Source organism: Salminus brasiliensis, chromosome 24 (genome assembly GCF_030463535.1).
Source record: "Salminus brasiliensis chromosome 24, fSalBra1.hap2, whole genome shotgun sequence".
NCBI lineage: Eukaryota > Metazoa > Chordata > Actinopteri > Characiformes > Bryconidae > Salminus > Salminus brasiliensis.
Genome location: NC_132901.1, coordinates 14,759,959 through 14,772,458, shown reverse-complemented (window position 1 = coordinate 14,772,458; position 12,500 = coordinate 14,759,959). Strand labels below are relative to the sequence as shown.

Sequence of the window (12,500 nt, the reverse complement as noted above, 5' to 3'; positions counted from 1 at the left end):
ACAACTATTTTAGGAGACTGACCCCACCTGGGGAACACAGAATAATAAATAGTGTTGTTGAGGTTCATTGTGTAAATGGGTTGATTTGCTACATGGCTACAGTATGTGTTGTTTTTTTTTTGACCATTCAAGGCCTGCATTATAATCAGGGTAGTTTAACTCTGCGTCTCTTCGTTCCATAGCTCACCCCCATTAAGATACAGTGACCGTATAACCTGGGTTTTATCTAGCTGTATTTATTACAGTACTGTGGTCTCTTCAGGCAGCCGGTCTCCTGAGGAGTTCATTTGTAACTGCTAAGCTCTAGAAGATTGTCAGTGTTTGCATGGCAAGCCTCGAGGTTCCTTTGACCATAAAGCGAAACGCAAAGCAAACCAGGGACTTTTATTTATTTATTTATTTATTTATTTATTTATTTATTTTTCCAGCTTCACACTGCACAAATCAGAAAGCTGCTTTGAAAACAGCCTTCGTCTTGTTTACTGTTCCTCACCTTTACAGCACATCTCTCTGCCCCCCTCTCCGTCTCTGGCTCGCTCTCCCTGTCCCTCCCCTCCCTCCCATTCTGCTTTATCTCTGTTCATCTTTTTTCAGTCCTCCTCGCTCGCCCGTTCCCCTCCCTCTCTCTGTCCATGACTCAGCCTGCACCTTTGGCTGACCACCAGCTTCTTTACATGCAGACTGCAGCACACAGAGGGGGGGAAAAAGACCGCATTCATCCGCCCACTACTGATTCCTATGGCCAGCATCGTAATCAAACATACACACACACACACAAACACACACGCACAGCTAGCAGTAGCGTTTTTTTTTTTCTGCTGATCTGTTCACTGTACTCTTGCGCGACTTCTAATTTTAGCCATTGCGAATAAATAGTGAAACTGTTCTGAGATCAGATCAGTAAAAGCCTTTCAGCCGAACAAGTTCACTTTGCTTCATTTGCTCTTCAGCAATTTCTAATGAGGTCTCATTGCGTTGAGTCTCAGCGCTTCATCACGCCACTCCTTTTCCTTCTTTACCATTTACCTTCTAACCGCTCAGCAGAGCCCCCCCCCCCAAAACAAACAAAAAAAACAATTGGAAATGACGCATAATAAATGTGAATATGTGAAAATATGACTAATGCTCTCTGTAATGGTCTAACCACTCTCTGCTTTAGGCAAGCAGCTTAAATATATACAATTATGATTCATTACTGTACTTAAGTACATTTGAAATATAAACAGCTACATGTCACTGCTTGCACATTTTTGGTTGTGCAGCTATGCTGTCAGGAATGAGACAGACAGTTATCAGATACTACAACAGGGTCTACTGCCAGTACAATAGCCGTTAAAGTAAACACAAACGCAATAAAAAGGAAATTAAAGCGAGACTAAAGGACGTTAACGAGAGAAACTGCTATCGGCATTGGCTATGGGTAGTAACAGACATGGGACGTAGCTAGGACTAAGGTGAGCTAGGGCTGATGGCTATGTAAGTCTATATGCCAACAATGGGGGAAACGCAAGACAAGAAATCCAACTGTGAGAAAGGATGAGGGAAACGGACCCATAGAGGTCAGTAACTTACTCTGGTGAACTAGAGCGCTTTAACTGCTACTGCTGTGGCAGAGATACTGAATGTGCTACTTCCTGTGGGATTGTAGTGTTGTAGAGTAGATTGCGCATGTGTTTTGAGCCTCTTGGGTGAATATCAGTATCAGAAAAAGAATAAGTGCTATCACTCCTATAATGGATAGCTAGTTCTTTTCATCCTACATACAACTCCAGTCACCTGGTTAATTGTGCTCATTGTCATTTTAAACGTTTGATCCTGGGGTGACCTTATTGGTAAAAAAAAAAAAAAAAAAAAAAGAAATTTTTTATATATATATATATATATATATATATATATATATATATATATATATATATACATACAGCTTGTACACTGAATATATTCCAGTGGTAACTGTGCTTAACTGACCCTATAGAAGTGTTCAATTCCCAGACTTCCAGAAAAAATATATATTTAATTATTATTATTATTACTACTACTGAACTAGAGCTTGTTGACAGTACATAGTTTGCTTATTATGTTGCAGCTGAAAGCCTGAAATGGCCGGGACATTAGAACAGCAGATCATGACACAGTCAGAGAGAAAATGAAAGCAAACAGCTGCTCCAGTCTGTCCTGTCTGTTCAGCAGCTGGACTGTTTGAAGGCAAATCCTGACTCAACACCCTATGCTGGAGTCAGAAATGTGCCTCTAGCCCATTCAGAAGACTGTAGCTCTTTACTGTAGCTCGGACTCTGAACTCTGAGTGTGCTAAAACACTGCTCTGCCCCAGCTCCTCTGATCTCCTGAGTGCCGCGTTGATGTTTTAGACCCAGAAAACCAAGCATTGCTGTAATTTAGCTGTCCCTTAGCCCGCCTGTCCACCGTCTCCCAGTCAGGATCAGACAAGTGTGTTTTTAAAAAAAAAAAAAAAAAAGGAGAGAAAAAGAATGGAATGCGTTTGAGGAGAAAAGAGAGAAGGGGGCGGGGAGGGAAGAAGGGGGGGGGCAGAAGAACTGAACGTGGGATTTGAAGCTGGATCTGTGGCATCAGTCGCTCTTCAGCAGCGGGCTAATCTTTCTGTCTCGCGGATGCCAGAGCCCGGCTTCTGAATGGCTGCTCTACGGGCAGATAAACACACGCCTGAGCCCTTTTTCATTTCGTACGTTCCTTCTAGCAGACGCCGACTCAGAAAGGCTGTAATCGCTACCAAACACGGACGGGAACCTCGGGCGTTAATTTAAACCTTACAGTCTTCCTCAGGAAAGATCAATCACCGGGGAAACTCTTGGTATAAAATGGACTGAAGCATGCATAATTTAGTTAAAGTGCGTTAATATTCATTAATTCCCTCTATAAAAAAAAAACACCAAGAAAAAAAGTGACCAATCCTGCGCGTTTTTTTCTTTAAGAACTGCATTGTAATTAGAAGCAGATCAGGAAGGAATGCACAACCAAGACAGTTAGGGATGCACCAATATGGAAATTATGCAGAACCGCTACGTTTAGGGGTGTAGGGGTACTTATTTTTACCTTAATGTAATGGGGCTGTTGTCACCAAGTTACCGGTTTTGTTTTCGTTGCACTTAAAGCAATTAATTGATCAATTCGATTATCAGTACCAATCGTGAAATCAATGGGCAAGTTGGGCAAGTTGGTGAAATCAATGGGCACGTTCAGTTAAAATTGGATTTGTTTACTACTTTTTCATTTTTTTCCTGCTGACATCTGCCTCTTCATATTCCTCGCACTCCCCTTCCTCCTGGTGTATCATGAACACATGTCTGTTGAGCAGTGTTTAATTGTTGGTTTCTAAGTGACACTTTGCTCTGAGAATTTGAAATTACACTTCATGATTACACTTGGCGATAGCCAATCTCTCTCTCTCCCCCTCTCTCACTCTATCAGCTTTGTGAATCCATTTGTCCCTTTGGCCAGTACAATAATGGTTAGCTATTACGACTAATTGGCTTGACTTGCCTATTAGTTGCTCTTTTGTTCCATCAAACCAGCAACCGGCGACAGAACAAAGCGGCACTTAATAAAACGTAGCGGTTCTGCAGCAGAACAGGAACGGGGGGGGGGTGAGGGGCAGTTAGCCTCCACTTCCACAGATTAACGATGCAGTACTGTTTATCATAACAGAGAGAGATATGGGACAAAAAAAAGAAAGAGAATGTAGGTTGAGCGAGAGATAGCTGAGCTGTTATGGACTACTGTTTATTGTACTTGGTTGTTGCATAGCCTGTGATCCACAAGTACTGGATTTTCCCTCCAGAACATGACCTGCCTGATGACCACAAGAAACCTAGTTTTATTCCATTTTCCTCGGAAATTAAATTAAATTCTGCTGTTTTAATTAAATATGCTGAAGTGGTCTTTGGTCTTGCGGATGAATCTGAGAGATTTCTGTTATTGCTGCAATCAATATCCAATCCATCATCTCTAAAGAAGAGGAATGTGTTTCCTGAGTCATTAGAGCCGGCCAGGCTTTCTTACAGTCATTCCAAATATTAGCCGTGTGCTTTAAAGGGGAAGTCAGAATAATGAATGAAACTGTTACAGAGCGGGGTGTAAGAAAATGAAATGGCTCTGCTGTTTATTTGGAGCTTAATTTGTTTTCAGGTTTGTGTACATTGGACTTGGTCAGAATTGATGTTTTAAGTGCATCCCTGTTCATTCAGTCTGTGTCCATCTCTCTCTCTCTGCAGTGTTTGCGGACGTTAGTTGGCCACACCGGCGGCGTCTGGTCGTCTCAGATGAGGGACAACATCATCATCAGCGGCTCCACGGACCGAACTCTGAAGGTGTGGAACGCGGAGACAGGGGATTGTATCCACACGCTGTACGGCCATACCTCAACCGTGCGCTGCATGCACCTCCACGAGAAAAGGTACGCTAACGCTGCACACAGCGACAAATTCTATTTTGGGAGTGATCAAGTATTACAGATACTAATAGTAGCCCCACTGTTCTGAAGGTCTTGCCGTGTTCAAAACATCTTTCTAGAGACGACCTCCAGATTCACCGTACACTCCACTCGTTCATTTTCTTTGATTTTGAATTATCTTTATCTCATGGCCACAGTAAATATACTGGTGGAGTTGACTAGCCTGGGGATCTACATAGATGCCAAATCGGGCAAAATATAGGAAAGAATGTATCCGAAAAGTATTCGGACACCACACAAATTTGTGATATCAGAGATTTGCTCAAAATGGCCTGATCTGCACACTGCCTCAATAAGTGACAAAAAACTTAATATAAACTCCAGTGTTCATGTATTTACTGACTGAAATATGTTTTGAGTTTAACACTTATTTTTTTAACTGTCCCTCCATGTCGCCCACTTGGGCCATGCACTGACCACAGATTTGAAAATGTGTTTACTGAAATATTGTGTACGTTTCTTGCGGTTTGACCTTATTTGTTTCTCGCATACGCACACAGGACTGTAAAAGGCTGATGAAAGAACTCAGTTAGTTCATGCATGCTACACGAAGGCCTATTGCTTTTATTCTCTGTAGATAAAGAAAAAAAACACATCGACGATTCTGTTCAGCCCCACTGCCTCGAGGCCATAAGGGGTGTGTGCATGTGTGGGGTGTGTGTATGTATGTGGTTGACTGCTCATTCTGCTAAATGACCCAGTCCAGCACACTTCACTGAGCTTCGAGATGCCATTTTCATTTCATTAGTCCCCTCCGGTGGTCATTTTTCATATAAAGAGCGTGTCCCAACAGTAAATGAATAAATGACTCAGTAAATGCAGTCATGTGACCTGTGTAAGTGTTGGAAGTGTGTGAGAAATAGCCTTCATTTTATGTTCATGTTGACAGGAAGTGCACCTCTGTAAGGAATTCCTGCCAGCTCGATATGGCGGTTTAAGCTTTTATGACTGAATCCAGTGATGATATGATGAAATGTTCTGATATCGGTGTGGAAGGACCTGGATGTGACGTGATATTGTGATGTTCTCTTTTTAAAAGCAAATTCAGCTGGCGCTTCACAACAGCCTGCATGTGCCCCTTCACTGTGAATGGATTTTAGTTCATTTCTGAATCCTCCCATAATTGAATGAATATATACTAAATACCTTGTATGTCTCTCTCTTCCTCTCTCAGGGTGGTGAGTGGCTCGCGTGATGCGACGCTGCGTGTGTGGGATATAGAGACGGGTCAGTGTTTGCATGTGCTGATGGGGCATGTCGCTGCGGTGCGGTGTGTACAGTACGACGGCCGCAGGGTGGTCAGCGGAGCCTACGACTTCATGGTCAAAGTGTGGGACCCCGAAACCGAAACCTGCTTACACACACTCCAGGGGCACACCAACAGAGTCTACTCATTACAGGTGAGTTAACTGCTGGGATGGCCAGATCAATTGTTGGGATATGAATATTATAGTTATAGAATTTCAGGTGAACAATGAAAATATTTTCCTATGACCGAATATCTTCAGTTGGGATGGGAAAATACCCCACTGTAATGGGAAAGTCAATCCCAAAAGACCAAGTCAAGAATGACGATGTGTCTTATGTGAACGTTATAAATCCTAGTGCTCACACAACACTTTTTTTAAGCCTTGTTTTCTACTTTGGGGGATTAATTATTGCAGTTCTTTCTTGGACCAAGTTTGTAGACTCCATGCATTGCACATAGTCAACGTTCCCTGCTCTGACAAACCTGACTCAGCTCATAAATTAGGTGTTTTTACATCACAGAAAGCATTAAAAAGTGCACTTCCACAGCCTGGGAGAGGGTTCCACTGCCAGATCCTCTCATTAAACTGTTTATCAGAACAATAGCATTATCCTGGCTGCCCTCTAATGTGGAAACGCTACTTCTTGCTTGCGATGACAGTGCAGTTTTTTTTTGTTTTTTTTGCGAGGGCGTCACCTTCACTGCCCCAGCAGGCGTTTTCCTGCAATGCAGATTCTAGGACAGATTGGCCTTCTGCTCAGACCTTCAGCATGCTCTCAGGGTTTGGGATGGATGGGTTGGTTTAAGGTGAAATCAGTCTTATTTCTAGAAGAGCTGCACGTTATTACGAAAATACCACTGGATTTGCTGTTTCTTCCACAGTTCCAATATTGTAAAGAACATTAATGCCCCATGTAAATGTAAAAAAAATTAGGTTAAAAACAAACTGTGTAAAATGAGAATAAACATGTTTTACAGGCCTGGTTTCTATTTTTGGGTTGAAAGTACAGCAGCAGATGGGGTTTTGTTCCGAATGCAAAAACATTCACTGATGTTCCGTCTGTCAGAGTGGAGGTTCATGTGGAGTGCTGAGCCACGCCAGCCTGTTTGAAGGCCCCGTGTTGTAAAATGTTGAACGCACTTCTGTTAATTCCCGTAAAGGGTTTGATGTCAGTGCGGGGGGCGGGTTATTTGTCTGCTCTGTGCCTTTTTGTAGCGTTCCGAAACAGTGATTTCGACATTCATCCTGAAGAAAGCGATGGAAAAGTGGCTTTGGCTCGCCAGCCTCTTGGGCCGTCGTCCAGATTCCAGCCCCAATATCCTGCTCTGCTCGTTTGGGTCTGGGTTCGTTAAGAGCTTTAGAGCAATTACATCAGAAAAGTTTAATCAAATAAAGTAGCGTTTAATACAATAACAATGGGGGCAGGCGGATCCAGGCTTTAGCCGATTGAGTCTTGTTGTGAAATCAAATCAAATCCGGCCCAGTCCGCCCACTGCTCCTTAGCACTGTTCGTTAGGCCCTTTCACAGCACACAAACACACACACGCGTACCCCTCGCCGAGTGTGCATTCAGCATGGATGTTTTAGTGTGTATATTGTTTGTAATAATAATCTCTATAACAGTGGTGTGATTGTGTATTTCCTACATTAGTCTGCTGTTGGCAGTGCTTTTGTAGTGAAGGGACAGCACAGTGTGGAACTCAATTACGGTCTGAATGACTGGCAGGATATAATAAACAAACAGTTCAAGAAGAATTATTTTCATTTACAGCCCTGTTTGAGTGCCTTTACCAGTAAGATTAGGGGTACAAAACTGAGCTGATCTTCTATTCAGCTGTTGTAATCAATTACAATTAAAATCAGTGAATGTACTTTCATTAGGCCCTTTCACAACACAGCAAACACCAGCATAAGACGTCATGCTGTGAATGTGTTTGATAATGAGTTTTTATTGCACGTTTTGTTCGGAATAATAACCTTTTTTATTCTGCAGTAGTAGTAGCATCAGCAGCACTGTGTGGGTAAAGAAACTAGGCTGTCTGGACACCAAGTATAAACAAATTAAGAAATCATTCTCATACATAGCCTTTTTTGTGTTGCGCCCTGAGCATTTAGATCAGGAATGTTAAAATGAATGATGGAGACGTTTCCACTGCCTCAAAGGTGGACTGAGGGAGATCATAATAAATTGTTTCTTAGAAGATTGTAATCAAAATGAAGTTGTTGTGAAATGAGAGATTAAACAGAAATTGTAATACATTTCTGAATAACTGAATCATGATAAAATGTAATATTTAATTCATTAAAAAAATCTTATGGGCTGAATCGTGATCAAAATGGAAGATCTTAAAGGATAATCAATTTAAATTGTGGTTAAATGAAAGATCATGATGAATCATGATCACTTTTCTAAAGCAGTCAAAGTGAATCATAGTAATTAATGGTTTTCTAAATTGAGTCATAGTGAAATGGAAGTCTTTTTTGGTGAATCAAATCGCACCCTGAAGCACTGAAGCGAGTTGAATCATAGTAAAATAGAAGATTCTTTTGAAAGTCATTTCCTAAAGAACACAGAAAACTACAAAAAATGAAATCTAATGGAACTGAATCGAATTGAATCATGCCTTGTGAATCAAATCCTATCCTAAATGACTAAATCAGATTGAATCCTAGTAAAATGATTTCTTGATTCTTTTAATGGTTTGCTAAAGGACTGAATCAGATGTTTTCATAGTAAAATGGAAGATTTTTTTTGGTGACTTAACAGTTTCAAAAAAGACTAAATCTGGTGAAGCCGTAGTAAAATAGTAAATGATTTTTGTGGAGAATCAAAGCATTTCCTTAAGAGCTGAGTGAATCACACTGAATTATTGTGATGTGGAAGATAGTTTATGAGCCGAATCGTCTCCCATCAAGACGGTCAACTTAAACAGAGGTGCGGTGTGATGAATAAATTGAATCATAATTGAACCAAATCTTTACAAAATCCAAGACTTCAAAGCCATTTTCTGTTGTTTTGCTGTGGTTTGCATCTCCAAGCTGTCTGCATTCAGTGTGGTGTTTAATGTTATTGCTGTGGTTCTCTGCAGTTCGACGGTATCCACGTGGTGAGCGGGTCTCTGGACACGTCGATCCGTGTGTGGGATGTGGAGACGGGAAACTGCATCCACACCCTTACAGGTCACCAATCTCTGACCAGCGGGATGGAGCTGAAGGATAACATCCTGGTCTCGGGGAACGCCGATTCCACCGTCAAAATCTGGGACATCAAGACGGGCCAGTGTCTGCAGACCCTACAAGGTGAGAAACCAGTCATGCAGCTGAAAATTCAAGCTCGCTTCCTCACTCTCTTCTTTTAGAAGGGCTGTCCAGAGAGTTGGTTGGTTGGTTGATTTTGTTGCTTGCTTGTTTGCTTGCTCGCTCAGGAGTAGACTTCATACAGTATTTCATCATCCATCTGTATGTGTGAGGGTTTTTTTGTGTGTGTGTAAAAGTGCATTTTTCATCACTGACGTCTCTCATTGCGTCTCTTGACCTTTGATGGTGTGTGTCGGGGTCGTGTCAGCACGTCTGTGGTGAACATCACACATACCCACTCTGGTATGAACAAAGGGCTCTGCACTAACAAGCAGCACTGAACGACAGTGTACGGGATGAGCGAAGAGGGGGATGGGAGGGGGGTGGGTTGGAGGAGCCCCAGAGGGAGAGAAAGGGGGGAACGAGCCCCCCCCCCCCACACACACACACACAGTGTTATCATTTGTAGGTCATGTATTTGGTTCAGTGGGCATTTCCTCTGTTCACCTTTGTTTAAACACGCACATTTAAGACAGTACACTGTTTACTGCATTACAGCTCTTTACTTACAGCTGTTTTACCTTCATGTTTATCTTTACACACTTAATGAACTACTTTTTAATGATCACTATTATTGTTAATTATTGTTATTATTATTATTATTATTATACAGTGGCTTGTTGCATTTGGCTCCTCCCCTTAGTAGCACAATACAGAGGTGATAGACAGAGCACATGTGCTGCTTAAATGCAAGAGCGAGAGGAATGTGTGTGTGTGTGTATTTAAGGGGGGCTCCCTCATCTTTTGTATGTTAAGTGTGTTTGTGCGTCATGTTGAAAATCTGTGATAAAAGAGCTTGTCCTCTCTCTCACACACACACACACACGTAACTCTGTTAATGCTGTAATGGTTCATTAGGAGATTGTGCTGCTCTGAAATGGAAATGCTGAGTTTAATCTAAAACTGGAGGAGCAGCAGATCCTCATTTAAATATTCACTGATCTTATTTGCATAAAACCTTTCATTGATTTCATTTCAGTCCTGTGTGTGTGTGTGTGTGTGTGTTTGCAGACGGGGAGGTCTGAGTGTTGTAGAAGAAGTGTATTGGAATCAACACATTTGAAACTTGCATGCACAGACACACACTGGGGGATTATGCACAATGTTGACGTTGCTGCCAGTTTTACTGCAGGCCGCGCCCACTTTACTCTCCGCAGTGAGGAGCCAGTGTTAACACACACTTCTCTGGCCTCCCTTCTGTATCGGTTATTTCTTCTTCTCTTTCTTTTCTCTTCTTCTGTCTTTAATTATCTCACATACACTTCATTTTTCTTGCACTCCTGCTCACTTTCTCCATTCCATGTTTTCTCCCTCCTTTGTCCTTCCTTCATTCTCTCTCTCTCTCTCTATCTCCCGTTCTCTCGTGCACTCTCTAAGACCATTTTGATACAGTACCTCAAGGGCACAGAACCAAAGCTAGTGTTTTTCGTAACCATAGTTACGTCTTCCCTTTTTCCCTTTTACACACACACACAGTGTAAAGCAGTAGTGTGTGTGAGTGGATATTGAAGCTGTAGTCTGTAGATCAGCTCATACATCCATCATATTACTGATTAACCCTTTCTCTCTCTCTCTCTCTCTCTCTCTCTCTCTCTCTACAGGTCCCCATAAGCATCAGAGCGCAGTGACATGTCTGCAGTTCAACAAGAACTTTGTGATCACCAGCTCTGACGACGGTACGGTGAAGCTGTGGGACCTGCGGACGGGCGAGTTCATCCGGAACCTGGTGACTCTAGAGAGCGGCGGGAGCGGCGGCGTAGTCTGGAGGATCCGCGCCTCCAACACCAAGCTGGTGTGCGCCGTGGGCAGCCGTAACGGCACAGAGGAGACCAAGCTGCTGGTGCTGGACTTTGACGTGGACATGAAGTGAGATGGAACGAGAAAGATGGCGGATCGTCGTTGTCGCCGCGCTGCGGAGAGTAGGGGGGAAAAAACAAACATAAACAGACGGGAGGGGAGAGGAGTCCTGAAACATAAACTGGGCCTCCTCGCGCTGCTCCGCGTCAAGGCCCATCACTCGCTCTCACTCGCTCTATCTCATCCTCCTCCTCTTCCACCTGCCGTGCCATCGCTCGTGAGACGCCCCTTTGGCAACCGTCGCCATGGAGCGAGGTATGGGAGGGGGGTGTGTCCTCACAGCATTCTGGGAAAGGATGGGCACAGGCCAGGAGGATGCTGGGAGGGGGAAGAAAAGGGTGCGGAGCTGCAGCAGCCTTGCACAGAGACTTGAAGCTCAAGCCTGACCGACGCACGCCCAGATGTACAAACACACAGCTTATATATATTTTTTTTCTCCTCCTCCTTTTCAGTTTTATTTTTTAAAAGATTTGAACGAACAAGTCGACACTGTATGCATGGTGAGAGATTAGAGCCTCGTCGGACTGAGTGGCGCAAAGGTTACAGTTTTAAGCCGGAGGAGAAGCGGAACTGATGATTGAAATTGAAATGTGAGGATTAGAAAAACGACAGAAGCAAACGAAGCCAATTTTATTGATCCTCGTTAAGCAGGAGCACACTGCGTTATTTTTTGGTATATTTTTCCCCACATTTGTTTTTGGTTGGGTTTTTTTTGTTTGTTTCTCAACACAACTGTGAATTCAAAAATTTACGTTTTTATTTCACGTTTTCTTCATTCCCCCCACCCCACTGTTCACATCTGCTGTTGCCACTAGCAACAGGCTTCAGTATTAAGCTAAGTCATGTTTTTTTTTCTTCTTCTTCTGTCGTTTCCGAACCCTTTCTGATTTTCTTCTTCTTTTTTTTTTTTTTTTTTTTTTTTTTTGCCGTGTCATTTTTCTCCCCACGTTTCTGGACGTGCCCTGCTGTCCTCACGTGTCAAACCAGGCTGCTCACGTTGGCTCTTCTTCAGTACCGGTGCTTCGTGGGAGATGGGGATTTTTATTTTGTTAACATTTTTGTTCGTGATTCTCCCCCTACACCCCCCCACCCCCCCAAGCCCCTCGTACCCTCCACCCCCACCCAGTGGCCAAACTGAACTTAATGCTGCTAGTCACACGGAATAAAAAAATGAGGTGGAACTTTTTTTTTTGTTTGTTTGTTTTTCGCTGGCTGTGACGTTTTAGTCCCAGACTAGAGATGCTAAAAAGAAATTTACTTCTAGAGTTTGGACTTATAAGATAAATGGAAAAAAATGACACAGACATACATACAAACAAAAACAAGAAATATAAACAGCAAAACTTTTTTTTTGTTTTTTTTTTTTTGTTTTTTTGTTTTTTGTTTTTTTTTTGCCACTGAAACTTGAGCCAAATGTGCCTCTACGAGGCTGCAAAGAGGGAGAATGTCAGACAAGATGGAAAAACTCAAAAGAATTTCACCTGCGAGTGTTTGCTAGTGCGATTGCATGAACGTTTGTGAGAGCGTGTGAGTGCGCGTGTTGTGAG

The 12,500-nt window shown here is 42.7% G+C and overlaps 1 protein-coding gene across 2 annotated transcripts in view; it reads left to right on the top strand.

The window, feature by feature from the left end:
- The window catches only part of fbxw7 (F-box and WD repeat domain containing 7), a 179,033-nt gene that overhangs the window by 165,803 nt on the left and 730 nt on the right, over window positions 1-12,500 (top strand). For both annotated transcript variants that reach the window (XM_072669889.1, XM_072669890.1), the window contains 4 exons: window positions 4,251-4,432; window positions 5,664-5,889; window positions 8,829-9,039; window positions 10,698-12,500. The exon at window positions 10,698-12,500 is cut by the window's right edge and continues 730 nt beyond it. In XM_072669889.1, the coding sequence (XP_072525990.1) occupies window positions 4,251-4,432; window positions 5,664-5,889; window positions 8,829-9,039; window positions 10,698-10,966 (888 nt within the window). In that variant the 3' untranslated portion in view covers window positions 10,967-12,500. The remainder of the gene's footprint in view (window positions 1-4,250; window positions 4,433-5,663; window positions 5,890-8,828; window positions 9,040-10,697) is intronic.